The sequence below is a fragment of the Nicotiana sylvestris genome, chromosome 10 (assembly GCF_000393655.2).
Source record: "Nicotiana sylvestris chromosome 10, ASM39365v2, whole genome shotgun sequence".
In the NCBI taxonomy this organism is placed as follows: domain Eukaryota; kingdom Viridiplantae; phylum Streptophyta; class Magnoliopsida; order Solanales; family Solanaceae; genus Nicotiana; species Nicotiana sylvestris.
In genome coordinates this window covers 84800946-84821432 of record NC_091066.1, presented here as the reverse complement: position 1 = coordinate 84821432, position 20487 = coordinate 84800946, and the positions used below count along the sequence as shown (strand labels likewise).

At 38.1% G+C, this 20487-nt stretch overlaps 1 protein-coding gene across 6 annotated transcripts; it reads left to right on the top strand.

Moving 5' to 3' along the window:
• The first annotated feature begins 277 nt into the window (after positions 1 to 277).
• LOC104218320 (uncharacterized) lies at positions 278 to 12105 on the top strand. 6 transcript variants are annotated; one of them, XM_009768781.2, is made up of 10 exons: positions 278 to 352; positions 555 to 697; positions 807 to 1083; positions 1845 to 1907; positions 8496 to 8535; positions 9893 to 9957; positions 10635 to 10748; positions 11156 to 11284; positions 11444 to 11516; positions 11811 to 12105. In XM_009768781.2, the coding sequence occupies exons 2-9, from the start codon at positions 627 to 629 to the stop codon at positions 11483 to 11485; spliced, it is 801 nt and encodes a 266-aa protein (XP_009767083.1). In that variant the 5' UTR covers positions 278 to 352; positions 555 to 626; the 3' UTR covers positions 11486 to 11516; positions 11811 to 12105. The 6 variants fall into 6 exon arrangements, with proteins under 6 accessions (XP_009767083.1, XP_009767079.1, XP_009767081.1 ...); XM_009768777.2 differs by having other exon boundaries at positions 284 to 352; positions 802 to 1083; XM_009768779.2 differs by lacking the exon at positions 278 to 352 and having other exon boundaries at positions 473 to 697; positions 802 to 1083; positions 11444 to 11489.
• The last annotated feature ends 8382 nt before the right edge of the window (positions 12106 to 20487 follow it).

Genomic DNA, 20487 nt, shown 5'->3' with positions numbered 1-20487 from the left:
AATAGCCCGGTTTGATGAAGCTTTTTTTGGCCAAAAGTGCTTTTTTTGTACTTTTGACCAAAAGTTAAGGTGTTTGGCCAAGTTTTTGAAAGGAAGAAAAGTGCTTTTGAGAAGAATAAAAGGTGATTTTTAAATTAATTAGCCAAGTACAAACTGGTTCTCACAGAAAATACTTGTCAAAATAATAAATTGCTGTACTTATCAAAATAAGGTGCTTTTAGAAGCTTGTCCAACGAGGCTATAAGATTCATGACAACTTGTAAAACTTAAAACTGTAAGACAATGGCTATTTGTGAATTTTACACTTACCTATTGCCATTTCTACCATAGATCCATACATAACTTAATGCGGGTATACTGTCAAACCAAATTCCTGTTTGGTTGTACTTATGCAATAGTTTATATTTTCTTATATGGCCAAAATACACTATATTATCATATAAGGAAATTTTATGCAGAGATTTATTATTCCAATATGATTAACCAAACGACCCAACATTTTCGTTTACAGATAGAGATGTTTAGAATAATTAATTTATTCATTTTTAATGAAGGGATCGATGGAAATGTCTTATTTGGTGCATATCTCACGGGCTGAGGAAGAAATTGTGGAAAAGTTATGAACGATGACAAGGAAGCCACTTCTTCAGAGCGTAATTGCTCTACTGAATTTCAGAGTCCACAACAAATGGATTGGGTACGTACCAATTTTCAATATCCTCTTCCTTTATTATGCTTTTGTAGTACTAATTCGCACAAGTAAATTTTGAACCTTTTACAACTTGGTACTGTTTTAATCAGCTCAGGATTCAAGATTCTTTAAAGAGACAGTTGATCACTGAAGATGATTTCAAATGGAGATTACCCCCCAAAATGAATGAAAGAGAAAAAGAAGGAAGTAATTGTGAAATATTGCTGAAGTATGTTGGTGGGGTTGACTTGAGTTTCTCAAAAGAAGACTCATCGATTGCCTGTGGTACACTTGTTGTTTTGGACTTTCAGACCCTCAAAGTTGTTTATGAAGATTCTTCTATTGTTAGACTTCACATTCCATATCTTCCTGGCTTCCTTGCCTTCAGAGAGGTCTCCTACATGTATCTTTAGTCAATATATAATATAGTCCTTATTTGTTTGACACTTTTCTTTTTGTTCATCAAGAAAGATTAACACATTTCTATATTTGGAAACTAGTTAATTTTGCATTCATTTTGCCATTGATATGACTTGCTCTAGGTTATACCGGATGTAAAAACTATCGTTTGGTACAAGGGTACTTTTGATATATTATCCGTTTTTAGCTTAAGCGTAAAGTTCCATATTTTTCATTAAACTCATGTTTAGTCAAACAATTCCAGACAAATTGGCATAGAGGGAGGGAGTATGTCTTATTGATTGTTTATTTCTGCAGTGAGTTCCCATTTTAACTTATCAATTTGCTAAAACTTTGGAACATATAAGCCCCCAGTTTGGTCTAGTTGGTCTAGTTGTAAGAGCGTAATAAGTGATGTGTGCGTTAGGCGATGTGTGCGTTAGGCGCAAGTCACAATTCAAACCCTGCTGCAGACAAAAACCTGATACTTAATCCATTGAGTTTCAAAACCGTGCGCCACTGACCTTGGAGATTTCTTGATTATAAAAAAAAATTAAAAAAAATTGAAACATATAGTGATGATCTTCATTGAAATTGTTAAAAAGAAGAACATGATTAGATTTGGTAGGATGTTGTTTTTATGTTTGTTGTGAGAGAGTAATCTTGGAATCTTACTTATATTAATTATACAAACTCAACATTCTTGTGAGTAATGTGAACTGACCTGGTATATTTGCCCAACTGATTCTTTAAGGCCCCTGTACTCCTGGAGCTTTTGGATAAAATGAAGAAAAATGCTCATCCTTTTTACCCACAGGTGAATGTTGATGAATTTCCTCCACTCTTCCCCTCTCTCCTTGCTTATTTCGCATTCCGTAAATGGTGCAAATTTTGTTCTAAAGTCAATATACTGGCTCAAATCAGCTAAATGTTATGATACAAGTGTTGTTTTTCACATTAAGCTTACTCTAAGTTTGTTATCTACCAAGTAAAAGAAACATTGAAGCCATAATTCTCTTCAAGAAGGGCAGTGAATTGGATTTTGGCTGGTTAAACCAAATCTTGCACCTTCCTTGTACCGTTAGTGCTCTACTCCACACCCAACCCAACATCAACCTCTACCTCAAAATAGTGACCTGCCTACTTCTATCCTACCTTCTATTATTTACTCAAGAGGAAAAAAGGAGAGGGGGAAAAAAGCTAAGAGATATTACCTGCTAATGCCTAATTAATAGTCAGTAGTTGTAGAAGATTTTGTTCCTAACTTGCTGGAACTGTCAAGTTCTACAAACGAAAGCCTCATGGTTCCTATTTAAATCAACTAATGGGCAGCATAAGATGACTAAAAACATCTATGCAAGTAGTAGTTTCATTAATTACTTAAGGGGCAATTTTCTCTTGTGAGTTAGACTTCCAATGAATATGCAGCCAGGAAAGTGTTTATGCTACAAAATGTGTTGCCTACTGGTAATTCTAATTCTGTTTCCTCCCTTCCTTTTCTTTTGTACATAGTCCTCTCGTAGGTTCAATATACATTATTGAGTTGGATTGAGATTCTTCCCCTACCATGTGCTGTGATGAAGCTAGAATCTTATGCCTTTTCCTGCGTCTGAAATTCTGAATTTTAAGAAAGTTGATAGAAACTTGTTACCCGAGAAATGTGAAAAGAATGAAATAATTCTAAAAGAAATAAATTTTTCGTTGTATGCGTGGAAAAGAGGCCTAAAGTTAGTGTTAGAGATAGCTATGTAATTGTCCCACATTGGAATAGGAGTAGTATCCCCTTTGTATAGAGTAGCTATAAATAGCACCTCTTGTATTGCATCACATACAACAATATCAATATATCATATTTTCTCCCGTGCCTTCTCACATGGTATCAGAGCTATCGTGAGAGATTTATCGCTGTGCATAAATTCCAGCGATTCCGGGAAGTAAAATCAGTCACCGGAACCCTTTTTTTCCGGCGACTTTCAAAGTTGTTTTGCGTCTGCTTTGTCTCGGTCAGTGTTGTGCACAAAATCCAACACTACCACAAGAGTAGTCACTGTCCGGCGACCAAATCCCAGTGAAAATCTCCGGCGGTACTGTAGCTGTCCAAAGAAAATTTTCCGGCGAAGTTCCAACGTTGCGTGGGCCACCTTCCGGCCACTTTTTGGCGACGACTCTTCAGGACAGATTGTTTCCCTTGCAATTTCGAGCCTACCCATCCAGGTTACACCAAATTCCGACCACTTTTTTATTTTTCCGGCGTGAATAGTGATTTCAAAAAGTTGACTTCCGGCCATTTTTTGAAAAAGTTCCTTCAGAACAGTTGGGTCTTCTGGTAATTCCGATCCTACCCCTACTGTTTTTATTTCATTCCGACCACTTTGAATATTTTCCGGCTGCAACAGTAACTTTCCAACTGCTACAGTAGTTTACTATTCTGGTTCAGTATTCCTTACTCTATTTTCAGTGGATTACAGTTGATTATTTCTCTTATTTGGTAATAATTTACAAGATGTCTTTGGGAATTGATGTTTTTGGGTCTAAAAGCATGAGTTCTGGAAACTCTAATGTTATGATTACCTCGGAACCTTTAATGGGAGGTTCAAACTACTTAGCTTGGGCTTCATCTGTCGAGTTGTGGTGTAAAGGTCAAGGTGTGCAAGATCATCTGATTAAACAGTCTAGCGAAGGAGATGAAAAGGCGATAGCGCTTTGGGCAAAAATTGATGCTCAATTATGTAGCATCTTGTGGCGTTCTATTGATTCTAAGTTGATGCCTTTGTTTCGGCCATTCCAGACATGTTATTTGGTTTGGGCAAAGGCTCGTACGTTATACACTAATGATATATCTCGCTTCTATGATGTGATATCACGGATGACAAACTTAAAGAAGCAAGAATTAGATATGTCTACTTACTTGGGTCAGGTACAGGCAGTCATGGAGGAATTTGAGACATTGATGCCAGTTTCTGCTAGTGTGTCAAAACAACAAGAGCAGCGACAGAAAATGTTTCTAGTTCTTACACTCGCTGGACTTCCTCATGATCTTGATTCAGTACGAGACCAGATTTTGGCGAGTCCGACTGTCCCTACAGTTGATGAATTATTCTCTCGATTACTTCGCCTTGCTGCAGCACCAAGTCACCCAGTGATTTCATCACAGATACTTGATTCCTCTGTTCTTGCATCCCAGACAGTGGATGTTCGGGCATCTCAAGCTATGGAGAATAGACGAGGAGGCGGTCGTTTTGGGAGATCTAGACCCAAGTGTTCTTATTGTCACAAACTTGGACACACTCGCGAAATGTGTTATTCCTTAAATGGCCGTCCACCCAAAAATGCCTACGTTGCTCAGAGCGAGACTACAGGTAACCAGGGCTTTTCTGTATCTAAAGAAGAATATAATGAGCTCCTTCAGTATCGAGCAAGTAAGCAAACATCTCCACAAGTAGCCTCAGTTGCCCAGACTGACACTCCTATTGCTGGTAATTCTTTTGCTTGTGTTTCCCAGTCTAGTACTCTTGGACCATGGGTCATGGACTCAGGCGCTTCTGATCATATCTCTGGTAATAAATCACTTTTGTCGAATATTGTATATTCACAGTCTCTTCCTACTGTTACTTTAGCCAATGGATGTCAAACTAAGGCACAAGGAGTTGGACAAGCCAACCCATTGTCTTCTATCACCCTAGATTCCGTTCTTTATGTTCCTGGTTGTCCTTTTAGTCTTGCATCTGTTAGTCGTTTGACTCGTGCCCTCAATTGTGGTATATATTTTATTGATGATTCTTTTATTATGCAGGACCGCAGTACGGGACGGACAATTGGTACAGGTCGTGAATCAGAAGGTCTTTACTACCTTAACTCGCTCAGTCCTTCCACAACATGTCTAGTTACAGATCCTCCAGATCTAATCCACAGACGTTTAGGACATCCGAGTTTATCCAAACTTCAAAAGATGGTGCCTAGTTTATCCAGTTTGTCTAGATTAGATTGTGAGTCGTGTCAGCTTGGGAAACATACCCGAGCTTCCTTTACGCGTAGTGTTGAGAGTCATGCAGAGTCTGTTTTCTCCTTGGTTCATTCTGATATATGGGGTCCTAGTAGAGTCAGTTCAACCTTGGGATTTCGTTATTTTGTTAGCTTTATTGATGATTACTCAAGATGTACTTGGCTTTTCTTAATGAAAGATCGTTCTGAGTTATTCTCTATATTCCAGAGTTTTTGTGCTGAAATCAAAAACCAATTTGGTGTCTCTATCCGCATTTTTCGCAGTGATAATGCCTTAGAATATGTATCTTCTCAGTTTCAGCAGTTTATGTCTTCTCATGGAATTATTCATCAGACATCTTGTCCTTATACCCCTCAGCAAAATGGGGTTGCAGAAAGAAAGAATAGGCACCTTATTGAGACTGCTCGCACACTTCTAATTGAGTCTCGTGTTCCGCTGCGTTTTTGGGGCGATGCAGTTCTCACAGCTTGTTATTTGATTAATAGGATGCCTTCATCTCCCATCAAGGGTCAGATTCCACATTCAATATTGTTTCCCCAGTCAGCCTTATACCCTCTTCCACCTCGGGTTTTTGGGAGCACATGTTTTGTTCATAACTTAGCCCCGGGGAAAGATAAGTTAGCTCCTCGTGCTCTCAAGTGTGTCTTCCTTGGTTATTCTCGTGTTCAGAAGGGATATCGTTGTTATTCACCTGATCTTCATAGGTACCTTATGTCAGCTGACGTCACATTTTTCGAGTCTAAACCTTTCTTCACAACTGATGTCACTTCTGCTGACCACCATGACATATCTGAGGTCTTACCTATACCGACTTTTGAGGAGTTTAGTAATCCTCCTCCACCTTCAACCACAGAGGTTTCACCCATACCAACTTTTGAGGAGTCCAGTGTTATCCCTCCTAGTTCCCCAGCCACAGGAACACCACTCTTGACTTATCATCGTCGTTCGCGCCCTACATCAGGCCCATCTGGTTCTCGTCCTGCACCTGACACGGCTCCTACTGCGGATCCTGCTCCTAGTACACCGATTGCACTTCGAAAAGGTATACGGACCACACTAAACCCTAATCCTCATTATGTTGGTTTGAGTTATCATCGTCTGTCATCTCCCCATTATGCTTTTATATCTTCATTGTCCTCGGTTTCCATCCCTAAGTCTACAGGTGAAGCATTGTCTCATCCAGGATGGCGACAGGCTATGAGTGACGAGATGTCTGCTTTACATACAAGTGGTACATGGGAGCTTGTTCCTCTTCCTTCAGGTAAATCTACCGTTGGTTGTCGTTGGGTTTATGCAGTCAAAGTTGGTCCCGATGGCCAGATTGATCGACTTAAGGCACGTCTTGTTGCCAAAGGATACACTCAAATATTTGGGCTAGATTACAGTGATACCTTCTCTCCAGTGGCTAAAGTGGCATCAGTTCGCCTTTTTCTATCCATGGCTGCAGTTCGTCATTGGCCCCTCTATCAGTTGGACATTAAGAATGCCTTTCTTCATGGTGATCTTGAGGATGAGGTTTATATGGAGCAACCACCTGGTTTTATTGCTCAGGGGGAGTCTCGTGGCCTTGTATGTCGCTTGCGTCGGTCACTTTATGGTCTAAAGCAGTCTCCTCGAGCCTGGTTTGGTAAGTTCAGCACGGTTATCCAGGAGTTTGGCATGACTCGTAGTGAAGCTGATCACTCTGTGTTTTATTGCCACTCTGCTTCAAGTCTATGTATTTATCTGGTAGTCTATGTTGATGATATTGTTATTACGGGCAATGATCAGGATGGTATTACTAATCTGAAGCAGCATCTCTTCCAGCACTTTCAAACTAAGGATCTAGGCAGATTGAAGTACTTTCTAGGTATTGAGGTTGCTCAATCTAGCTCAGGTATTGTTATTTCTCAAAGGAAATATGTGTTAGACATTCTTGAGGAAACAGGGATGACAGGTTGCAGACCTGTTGACACGCCGATGGATCCGAATTCTAAACTTCTACCTGGACAGGGGGAGCCGCTTAGCGATCCTGCAAGCTATAGGCGGCTGGTTGGTAAATTAAATTATCTCAGTGACTAGGCACGACATTTCTTATCCTGTGAGTGTTGTAAGTCAGTTTATGAATTCTCCCTGTGATAGTCATTGGGATGCAGTTGTCCGCATTATCCGGTATATAAAATCGGCTCCAGGTAAAGGATTACTGTTTGAGGATCGAGGTCATGAGCAGATCGTTGGGTACTCGGATGCTGATTGGGCAGGATCACCTTCTGATAGACGTTCTACGTCTGGATATTGTGTTTTAGTAGGAGGAAATTTGGTGTCCTGGAAAAGTAAGAAACAAAATGTAGTTGCTCGGTCTAGTGCAGAAGCAGAATACCGAGCAATGGCTATGGCAACATGTGAACTAGTCTGGACCAAACAATTGCTCAAGGAGTTGAAATTTGGTGAAATCAGTCGGATGGAACTTGTGTGCGATAATCAAGCTGCACTTCATATTGCATCAAATCCGGTGTTTCATGAGAGAACTAAACACATTGAGATTGATTGTCACTTCGTCAGAGAAAAGATACTCTCAGGAGATATTACTACGAAGTTTGTGAGATCGAATGATCAACTTGCAGATATTTTCACCAAGTCCCTCACTAGTCCTCGCATTGATTATATATGTAACAAGCTCGGTACATATGATTTATATGCTCCGGCTTGAGGGGGAGTGTTAGAGATAGCTATGTAATTGTCCCACATTGGAATAGGAGTAGTATCCCCTTTGTATAGAGTAGCTATAAATAGCACCTCTTGTATTACATCACATACAACAATATCAATATATCATATTTTCTCCCGTGCCTTCTCACGGTTAGAATAAAGTTACTAGCTTGGATTTCCCTCAAATCCTTCAGCCTCTCTGGAACCAAAATTGTAAGGAAGTTTTCTTACATCATAAACGAGTTCTCAGGTTTCTTGCTAACTAAACAAAAGGAAAGTGCATGAAAGTTTACTTCTTATCCCGAAAAATAAAATGCAGGAGAGTTTACTCCACCCCCCCCCGCGCGCGCGCGCGCTTTTCCTTTATTTTCTTGTCTTTCAAGTTCACTCTTGGTGATTGTTATAATTGCTGTGTGTTGGTTTTCGTTATTCTTGGCTAATAATTCATTCATGCCTTGAATTAAGAATCCTGTGGTTATCTTTCAGTCATCTTTCATTAAATTTGATTAGTTAGAGGATTTTTGATTATTTCATGCTTCCCCTTCCACCTCCAGGCTTCAAATGGTAAAACTTTTGAAAGTAGTGGTGAGATCTAGGATGTATTGGTACCACAGCTTCCTGACCCCTTTCCTCCCCCACCACTGGCATTTGTTCTGGTGAGCTGGCTACTAAAAAAGTTAATACCTGACATCTATTTAATGCTTATGTTCACAGCTACTGATGGTTGATGGCAATGGATTGCTTCATCCTCGAGGCAAGTTTCGTTGTTATTTCTAGCTGGAAAAAAGATAATTCCTAAGTGTTGCAGATTGTTTATGGTGACTCGTCATTAGAAGATACCATACTCGCTCCATTTTTCGTGTATAAGATACTCAGAAACATTAAAAATATCGTCCTTTATCATGATCACATCTAGCATCATATTCTACATCTTTGCATTTTATAGCCAAACTCGTGTCAATTTTCCAACAATTACTAACTTTTATTCCTAAAACCCACTTTAAGAAAAATGTATAACTAATTGGACTTGCTTAGGTAATTTGATACACACGGAGTTTTCCATCTCTCTGTACCTTTTTGGCTATCTTGTAGGCTCGTTACACATATTGGCTAGTTGGTTCTCAGTTAATAAATCAGGGAATAATTATTCTCTTTGGATATTTCTCTATTTTAGATCTTGGATTTTGTATATGTGCGGCTAATGCATTCTTCAAAGAAAAGAGACTAGGAATTAATTTGCTCTCCGCTTAATTTATTACTGTGACTGTTTTGATCATTCTTTAAGGCTTTCACTCACATGTAGAGATCAATGCACTAAACCTGTGGCATTAAGTTGACTCTGCGGTATTTGTATTATCAATAGGAGATGATTAATGACAATCATAATCTTCTTGAACCTGATGATAATTTGACTGGATTGAAGAAGGCAATCATATGCTGGTGCTAAGAGTACCTTTTTTAGGTAAATTAAACTCAGTAAAGGACTAGATGCATTTTCCAGATAATAATTTGAATTATAGTTCATAATGGTGTTTCAGGCAAGTTGCAGTCTTATGAAGGACAGGATGCAATAGAAACTAAGTGATTCTTGCACATCTTTTATACATGTAATAAATTGAAAATGCACGAGATCAACTCTAACTTGATCAAGAAAGTCATTCAAGTGTCCAAACAAGATGGTATTAGGTACTCTCATGTTTTGAAAAGGAATTTAAGTAGTTTCCTGGCATTCTGAAGCTAGTTGACAAGGTCTGAACTGTTTGAACCCTACTCCTGCCATGGCTTTGAAAAGATATTTCAGCTTTACTTATCCTCTTGCGTGATTTTATTTTTAATTCAGCTCTTGTTCGATGCTGTTTGGCTTTTAAATAGCTGTTAAAATTTAATAAGAGAACTAGTGAGTTTGACTTTACTGATTAGTTCATCTATGATTGGCTTTTGTATCACTGACTGTTCAACTTGGAAGATTTGGCATATTTGACTTCATATGGACATGAATCAACTGGGGACTGAGTATGCAGATAGGGGTTCCTCCTGTTTTCATTGTTCCAACAGTACCTTTTCACACTTATTTTTGCTAAAGCCGCTGCAACACCAATTATCTTCTGCAGCTTTTGGTTTGGCTTGTCATATTGGTGTCTTAGCTGATCTTCCTACTGTTGGAGTGGGAAAGAATGTAAGTTTAAACTTCTTTGTCCACTTGAAGTTTCATGGAAAATCTGCATAGATTCAGTCCTCATGTGCTTTTGTTAGTTCCCACTTCTTGCCCTGGGATTCAGAAATGATCAACTGACAATTATAGCCCATTTGGCCAAGCCGCAAAAATCAACTTATTTTGAGAAGTGTTTTTTCTCAAAAGTGCTTTCAAAAGTACTTTTGGTGAGAAGCAATTTGTGTTTGGCTAATTAATTTGAAAAGTACTGCTGAGCAACAATTAGTGTTTGGCCAAGCTTTAAAAAACTGTTTCTAAGTGTATTTTTCTCAAAAGTGCTTTTCAAAAAAATGCTTTTGGAGAGAAGCTACTTTTTTCTGCTTCTCCAAAAACTGCTTCTGCTTCTCCTCAAAAGCACTTTTTTTCTTTCAAAAGCTTGGCCAAACGCCTTAATTTTAGAAAAAAAACACTTTTGACAAAAAAAAAGCGCTTTTGCCTCAAAAGAAGCTTGCCAAACAGGCTATTACTCTATGTGGAATACTTAACTGGCAAATATCTCCTAGTATTCTTCCCGTTGACTTGTTTATATAGTTTTCACTTCTTATTGATACTAAAACTTGGCTATTGCATTATTTTTGTATAATTAGTTGCCTCATTTGTGCACTGGTTTATAGATATTTTCTGTTCTTATCTGTTTCCAGTTGCACCATGTGGATGGTCTTACACAATCTAGGGTAAGAGAAATCCTTCAAGCAGCGGACTCTCCTGAAAATGTCTTACCCCTAATTGGGGACTCTGGATGTACCTGGGGAGCGGTAAGGAGTTAGTTAATTATTTTGTGTCCATGAAATAATACAATTATGGTGTAAACTGTAATGTTCAATTATTTTCTAATGAATCCTTCCGTGAATCACTCTTCAGAAAAGGTGTGGATTTTGGAGGCCTTTTGTTTTCTAACTAGCAACTACACATTATACTTAATGTTTCCAGTATGTTGTATTGGTTTTCCGGTTGATATTCTGTGAAATATTAAGTTATAATCTTACTACACACAGAAGATTATGATATGCTGGTCTCACGGGAAACGTAAAATACTCTTTTAACTACTAGTTCCAGAAATCACAAGGTCCAACTTTGGGTTGAGTCAACTAATTGTGAGCTTTTATCGTAGTATTCATCACAAGGTCCAAATTAGGTGCAAGTTGATTAAATCTTTATGCAGGCAATGCAATCATCTCAGGGCTCTTTGAAGCCCATATTCATTTCAGTTGGTCATCGTGTATCTCTTGCCACTGCAATTGAGACTGTGAAGATGACTTGCAGATTTCGTGTTCCAGAGCCCACCCGACAGGTAGGTCCAAGAAGTTTGAAAAGAAGCAATACATTGTTGTCATCATTATTCCTTGGTAGTGAAGGAGTTGATAGGGACTCAGCACTATTTATTCAAATTGTGCTAATTGGTTTGTGAATTTACATATTTTATAACTCAACTTGTACTTCTGATGTGTAGGCTGATATAAGATCAAGGGAGCGACTGAGGAACCATCAATGATTATGTCCGTACTTATTTCTCTATCTATTTGGTAGGTTTTCATATGATTAGAGTGCCGATAATATCATACCATTTTTAAATAGGACGCGAAAAGGTTATTAGAGGTTGAGTTCAAGAGCTGTTGAAGTCTACATAAATATCTGCAGATATACTTCTATATCTGCAGATAGAGATTGAGAACCTCCTGCTTCCATATCTGCAGATATACTTCTACATAAATAGTCTTCCAACCTCCAACACCCCCCCCCCCCAACACCTTATATTTTATCAGGAACTTGTCCAAACATGGTCCAGTTAAGCTTACTTTGGTTTTTGTGTCATACAGGATGATTATGCTTCATCTTTAATTTGGAACTTCAGTTGGGCCACGATTGAAGTGTCATGTTCGTGACATGTCTTATGTGTAGTGCTCCGTTGTTGATACCATGGAATGCTCGACTGAACGAGAACTGCACTTATATATATAGAGGGGCAAATGGAGAAGAGGAGAAGGGAAATATCATTAGATTCTGAGTGAAGAAAACATAGTGAAAGAGCATTAGATTATGAGGAAGATAACATTCATACAGATACTATTTTCCATTTCATCTTTTCTTTATAATATCAGCATTTTGTTGGCCTTTTTGCAGTTCTCCCTCCCCCCCCCCACCCCCACCCCACCCACCCACTCATTGTAAAATTATTTGGTAAAAGTTTGTATATAATTGTTAGACATGTTTGACAAGGGTCATTTCAAGTTATCCATAAACTCTCTCAGGAAAAGCCGACAGTCATAGTTTACGGTGTCTACTTTATCAAATCACACTAGTTTATCATAGTTGGCCTTGGATATAATTTCTAATATTTCATAAAATGAAATACTTAAACTTCTTATAATAGAAATCTCACACAGGTATACTCCGGTTTTCTTAAATTTCAAATTTCAAAAATAAACACTTTAACTTTCAATATGGAAAGGAAATTTAGCAGTTTTGCTCCCAAGATATTGTTTTATTTTGATTTTTAGCCTTCTAGGAGCGTCTATGGTTCCGTTGGTTCGATTTTACTTAAAGAGAAACCAAATCAACTGATATATCTTTCGCATAGGGGGCGGCTAGAGGGTATAGCACCTAAAGCAAGTGTTTTAGGGGCTCGTTTTTTATTTTATTTTTTATAAACAAAACGTGTAAATATTAATTTTTCCCCAAAATGGAGATCACTAGACGATGAAAATGCAAAAAATATAACTTTGAATGTTCTTTAAAATATGATAATCACGATCATATTGATGGTTTAAACATATTTTCTAATTAAACGTTTTAAGAAAAATAGTACGAGTAGAAAATTAATGATGCACTTAATCAAATACAAAGATCTGATTCCCTTCATTATGTTTATATTACTTATAGAATGATATTACCTCAGCAGAAAGTAGATTTTCAATATTAAAATTAATAAAATCTTTCTTGAGATTATCAATGTTTCAAGAGAGATTAAATAAATTAATATTATCAATCCAAACAAACTTATTATAATTAACTTTATGGTACGCGCTTTGCGCGTGTATCTATATTAATAAATATATAATTTAAAAATTTAGAACATTATTTTTGATTAATATATTTGAATTATAAAATAAAATTATATTATAAAATATAAATTTCGGAAAATGATAGAATATTGATTCCAATTAGCTAGACTGTCTCATGTAAAATTTATTTGTGAAGAGTAAAAATGTCGATCAATATTTCGCGAAGAGCGTCCTTTTAGAGTACGCGCTTTGCGTGTCTATCTATATGTGACATTCAATTCTTATGTGTCATTTTGAAAGTATTTGTTGGATTTGATGTTGAGCTAAAGAGTATCATAATTATGAATATTGAGTTAGTTTATATCTAATTATAGTATTTAGTAAAATGTGTACTTACATTTTAGTACATAAATTATTCCTAATGAGAGTTGCACATTGGACCAAAATTATTCCTAATGGAATTATTATATTTTAATAAAGCTTACAGAACTAAATTATGTGTCTATGGGAACTTTTATACCTTTCTAAACACTCAAATTGATTCTAAGGATTCACATCCCTCTTATTCACTTTGGACCGAGTGGAACTTGCAATAGGATTGGAAGTTTGGAACTCTTTCTCGCATGTCCAAATGCAATTTGGTGAATACGGAATACTTATTTGAAAATTTAGTTGATTTACATAGGGTAAAAATATTTATTAATTTTAGAGTCCTAAATATTAAGACTTCGTACATAGTTCAAATAAGGAATAATTTAATAAGCAAAATTTTAATTGATTTTAATGTCCTAAATATTAGGAAATTAATTAAATTGATTATTTTGTCCAGTATAAACTCTATTATTAAGGAATACAAAAGGCGAATAACATTTCACTAAAGGCTTTCATGCTTTTAATATAGTATAGATATAGATAAATCGATCATAAACGTATTACTAATAAGTTTACATCTAAAAAATCTAAAGAAATATATTTCCAAAAAAAAAAAAAAAATACTATAAAGTTTTTTGAAGCCAATGCATCAAGTTTTTCTTGAATCCTAACAATGTCAAAGCCAAGGAAGAAGAAAGTTAAGAAAATCTAAGCAAAACCTTCATTCATAACCCTGAAAATGACTTCTTTACATATAAGGAAATTAAGACCTAGGGTCAAAGTGAAATAAAAAAAAAACTTAGGAATAATAATATAACTAACTTATTGGACTCAAATGTAAAAACCAAAACATAACAAGCCTCAATAATTTTTTTTTCTCAATCAGAAGAAGCTTGCCCATTTCGAGCAAAATCTGAACCGAAATCTTTGAGAAATCCCAAAGTTCTGACAAAAATCTTTGAATTGGAAAAAGTGAAGCTTTGTCATCACCAACGTTCGAGTGCTATTGTGAGCCCCTGCCATAGAGCTTGTAGTTTAGCCTCTAAGCTGGTGGTATGTGGCCGGCCTGTCATATAACCTAGTACTCAGTCACCCCTGCTATTCCTTATGACACCCACAGTTCCTCCTACTCTTGATTTTGGGCATGAAGCCCCATCAATGTTAAGCTTATAGGATCCTATAGGAGGTGGCTCCCAATTGATATGGATTACAGTTGATTCACCTTTATCCCTATGTTGGACAGCCACATGGTAGTATTCAGTGGCTCTGGCAATGGTTTGTTTAACAGGGGCAAGGTTCTTTTTCTTTTCAAAAAGATTGTTGTCTCTTGTGAGCCATAGGCTCCAAAAACAGAAAGGCAAGAGGGTTTTCCAATTGATAACATTGTTGAACTGCATGTTCTTGACCTTGTGCCATGTATCTTCCCAGTGGATCATTGGGAACACAAGGTATGGATGAGAGGTCTTGTTAGTACACTCTAGTGTTATGGATTGCCAGAATGCTCTGGCATTTGAGCATTCAAAGAAGATATGATTGATGTCTTCCACTCCAGAGGAGCAGAAATGGCATATTGTGTTTACATTTAAGCCTATGCTACTTAAGTACTTGGCAGTGGAAGTCTGTTATGCTGCATCATCCAAGTGAAGAATTTTATCTTATTAGGGACCTTTAGCCTCCAGATCTAGTTGAAGGTATCATCATGGTTTGAATTGGAGTCTAGCTCAGAGCTGATCAGGTTGTAGGCAGATTTGGAGCTGAAGCCCATTACCATTGAGGTTCCAATGAGCTTATCCTCAAAGTTGGTAGAAAAAGGATGAAGTTGGATTGAATAACACATATGATGTCCCTGGGATGGGGTAGTGGATAACATTAAATGTCCATTCCCCATTGCCGAGGATAGAGCTGATATTAATGATCAAGTCAGAGTTGTGCCAAGGCCCCTGGAGGATTGTGTTGAGGGGATGCATAATGGGGATCCTTTAATGACCTATCCAGTCGTTTTGAGAATTTACACCCCGATCTCCTATTAACTGATTCTCCGTATCTATTTTCTACTATTGTGACTTGTCGTGATGATTTATTTAGAGTTCCGGAGTGTTTTGGGACACTTAGTCCCTAATCGGAGGCTTAAGTCTTAGAATATTTGGAGCGGTAGTGAACTTTTGATATCGGGGTCGGAATCCGATTTCTGAAGTTGGAATAGGTCCGTAATGATAATTATGACTTTTTTGTGTAAAAGTTGAGGTCTATCGGACGTGATTTGATAGGTTCGACACTCTAATATGGATCTGATGATCTTGAGAGTGCGGACGCAATAGAATTGTGCGGACCGCAGTGGCGAAAGCCTAAGGAGTGCGGACGTAGCAGAATTGTGCGGACCGCAGTGATTGGCAGAGTGCGGCCGCAACGGAATTATGCCGACCGCACAATGGAGGTTTAGAGGGCACTATATAAAGTCGAAATTTAGGGTTTTATTTCATTTTTGGACTTTGAGAACTCGTTTTGAGACGATTTTTTGTGGGTTTTTCAAGAAATTCATCGAGGTAAGTGATTTTGACTCGAATTTAGTAAATATACATGAATATATCACAAATTCATACTTTGATGGAAATTGGGGAAAATTTGTAGAAACTTCAAATCCCAATTTTATGGTTTATGAAGTTTCTACAAATTTTCCCCAATTTCCATATCAAAGTACAAATTAAATGATGAAATCCGTGAAGTGGAATTTTTTTAACAGTTCCATAGCCTCTCGAAGATAAGTATAGACATCTCCGTGCCGATTCACGAGACTCTAATAAACCGGCTTGTGACTCACGACTCCTAGACCTTAGGAGCCTTATTATGCACCTCCAGTATCTAGTGCGCCTCCTGCACGGTGTGCTTTCAGTGGTCAGTACAGCAGACCTGGCCCGAGCCAGTTACAACCGCCACACCCTCTTAGAGCTTGTTTTGAGTGTGGCGACACATGCTATATGATGAGGGATTGCCCTAGACTTAGGAGGGATGCACTTCCACAGACTTCTCAGCCACATCGTGCTCCACATGGTTCCTAGGTTATGATCACTGTAGACATGTGATTTTTGACCCTCCCCGAGATTTCACCCATTTTAGCATAAAATATTTAGTTTAGGCCTAATATCGATATTTCAATTAGTTTTGACTCTTTTACTTTATTTTATCAAAAAATAAAAATTACAAAAGTATTTCTTCTTTTTAGTTGCTGTTAGTTTATATACCTTTCGTAAAACTAAAAAATACCAAAATTAGTACCTTATTTTTATTTTAATATGATATTTGAAAATACAAAAAAAAAGGTTTGTTTTAATGATTAGTTTTATCTTAATAGTTATTTTACTTAAGTAGGATTAATTGGTAAATGAGGTCGTATTTTTAGTCTTGTTCATGGAGAAAGAATAAAATTTGGGCTCAAACAACCCATTTTAAGCCTAATTTTCGAACATAGCCCATAATTCCCAAGCCCATAATTTATAGGCCCATACCACTTAACCTAAAAAACCCTACAAAACTACCCTAGACCCCTAAGATCAGATCCGTCGCAATACACAATAGGCACCCCCAGCATTGCATCTCCTTTTTCAGTGTTAGAACCTAAAGACTGAAAATCTATCTGCCGTTTTGAATAAAAAGAGACCCTTGAAGCATCAGACCTATACAATCTAAGACGCCGTTACCCTAGCTTCATCTTCTTCATGGAGAACACTAAAGAACCCTAATAAAAAATAAGACCTTTCAGCTGCAGTAGCCATAAACACATGACTCCCTCCAGCGTTGCTTCTGCTTCCTCTACAAACCATAAGCAACCGTTGAGCTTCATCTTCTCGAGACCCGATCTTGAGCAGCAAACAAACAAAAAACCCTCATTATCTTCTTCACAAATAAGGGACAGCAGCAGAACTCCATGAACACCCCTAAGCTTCAGCAACATTAACCAGTGACCACCACGCTGATGACCCTAACAACAGTAATGGACTTTCTTTTTCACTCAATCTCACCAGCTCGCCGAAAAAATGCGAACGACCTTAAGCAGCCGGCCGAATCTCGACCATTCTCTAACACCCATCGCTACTCCTCCTTCTCTTTACCATAGCTCGTCAAAAAATACTCACACACAGCCACACACATGTACATAAACGAGAAAGGGATAGCAGCAAACTAGTTGAGCTTTGTGAGCATGAGAGGAACTTGCATCTGGTTTCAAGCTTCGCTTGGCTTATTTCAGATATTGTCCATTCAATTTGTTTTGAAATCGTGATTGAGATACTGTTGAAGTCCGAGGTTGTTTCGTTGAGGTTTCCGGTCGGGTTTGTCCGTGTCTAGCTTCATCGGCATGAGTTTCTTTGTAAACAGGCAGCATGTTTCTTTGAAAAATTGAAAGTAATTCAGGTCACTCTTTTTCTCCTATTCATCGCTTGTTTCATTTATTGACTGTGTTAGTCGATTTTGTGTAATTATTTGATTCCATGACAATGTTAAGTCAATTTTGAGGCATTTATCTGACATGGGTGTTACGCCAAATTCTATTTTCGAATCTCTTATGGATACGTATCGTCTTTGTAGTTCGAACCCTTCTGTTTTTTATATTTTAATTGGGGTTTTAAGTGAGTTTAAGGTTTGGTTTTGCTGAAATTTGCGAGAAACTAGATTAATAACTTTAACAACAAACCATTAGGGTAACAAGTTGTAAGTTAGACCATCTTTTACAATTAATGGATATCAAAATAGCTCAACAGATAAAGTAGTCAGTGTTAAACATTTCTAAGTGTGAATAACTAGCATATATGATCATGATCGAGTACATGTTCACGTGACATAATTACAGTCCTAAAAACAAATTGGAGTATACGTTCGTGCAACTTCGACTAAACTTTCTTAATAATAATAAAACATTACTAATTGTGGACATGTTCGCGTGACATGATTTTTAACATGCCAAACAAATGGGTACACGTACGCGTGACCTGTTTTAAGATAATTTCTTAATTAAAAGAGGCAAATGCACATAGGTTCTAAAAATGAGTAATTAGACAATTTGATTAAGCCAAGTATGATCAAAGAGACCGTGCTAAAACCATGGAACCCGGGAATGCCTAACACATTCTCCCGGGTTAACATAATTTCTTACCTGGATTTCTGCATTCGCAGACCGTAAATAGAGTCAAACTTCCTCGATTCGGAATTTTAAACCGGTGACTTGGGATACCATAAATTATCCCAAGTGGCGACTCTAAATTTAATATAAATAATCCCATTTAGATTGTCACTTACATTGGAAAAAACTCCCTTATAACCCTTTCGAGGTAGAAAAAGGAGGTGTGACAATCACAATACCAGCTGCCACCACACCTGCTCAGCCAGCTAAAGGTGGAGGTCGGGGAGGTAGAGGTCGCCCTAGAGGGGGAGGCCAGGCCAGGCCAGATACTATGCCCTTCCTGCCCGTACAGAGGTTGTTGCTACCGATTCTATCATTATAGGTATTGTTCCGATCCGTCATAGAAATGCTTCAGTTCTATTCGATCCAGGCTCCACTTATTCCTATGTGTCCTTTTATTTTGCCCTATATTTGGACGTATCTCGGGATTCTTTGAGTTCCCCTATTTATGTGTCTACTTCGGTGGGAGATTCTCTTGTTGTGGACCACGTTTATCGGTCATGTTTGATTGCTCTTAGGGATTTTGAGACCAGAGCCGATTTATTATTGCTCAGCATGGTATATTTTGACGTTATCTTGGGCATGGACAAGTTGTCGCCCCATTATGCTATTCTTGATTGTCATGCCAAGACCGTGATGCCGGCTATGTCAGGTTTACCCCGATTAGAGTGGAGGGGTACTTTAGATTACACTCCCAGTAGAATTATTTCATTTCTTAAAGCTCAGCAAATGGTTGAAAAGGGGTGTGACGCGTATCTAACTTATGTGAGAGATGTCAGTATTGATACTCCTACAATTGATTCAGTCCCAGTGGTGCGTGATTTTCCTGATGTGTTTCCGGTTGATCTTCCGGGCATGCCGCCCAACAGAGATATTGATTTTAACATTGATTTATTACCAAACACTCAGCCCATCTCTATTCCTCCTTATCGTATGGATTCTCCTGAGTTGAAAGAGTTGAAGGAACAGTTACAAGAGATGCTTGATAAGGGCTTTATTCGTCCATTGTGTCACCTTAGGGTGCTCATGTCTTGTTTGTGAAGAAAAAGGATGGTTCTATGCGTATGTGCATTGATTATCTCTAGTTCAACAAAGTTACAGTGAAGAACCGGTATCCTTTTCCTCGTATTAATGACCTATTTGATTAGTTACAGGGTGATCGAGTGTTTTCCTAGATTGCTTTGCGTTCAGGTCATCATCAGTTGAAGATTCGGGAGCCAGATATCCTGAAGACAGCTTTCAGGACTCGGTATGGTCATTATAAGTTCCTTGTTATGTCATTTGGGCTAACCAACGCCACATCAACATTTATGCACTTGATGTACAGTGCATTCCGACCATATATTGACTCATTCGTCATTGTCTTTATTGATGACATTCTGGTGTACTCCCGGAGTCGAGAAGATCATGAGCAGCACCTGAGGACAGTGATTCAGACCTTGAGAGAAAAGAAATTATTTGCAAAGTTCTCAAAATGTGAGTTTTGGTTGGATTTCGTGGCATTCTTGGGTCACGTAGTGTCGAGTGAAGGGATTAAGGTGGATCTGAAGAAGGTGGAAGCAGTGCAGAGCTGGCCTAGACCATCCTCAGCTACATAGATCTGGAGTTTTCTTGGTTTGGCGTGTTATTACTGTCGGTTTGTTGAGGGATTCTCATCTATTACAACACCTATGACCAGGCTGACCCAGAAGGGTGCTCCGTTCAAGTGGATGGAAGAGTGTGAGGAGAGCTTTCAAAAGCTCAAGACAACTTTAACTACAGTCGCAGTATTGATATTGCCTACAGGTTAGGGTCTTATACAGTCTATTGTGATGCGTCGCAAGTTGGCCTTGGCACGATATTGATGCAGGACCATAGGGTGATTTCCTACGTGTCCAGACAATTGAAGGTGCACGAAAAGAACTATCCTGTCCACGACCTTGAGTTAGCCGCTATTGTTCATGCCTT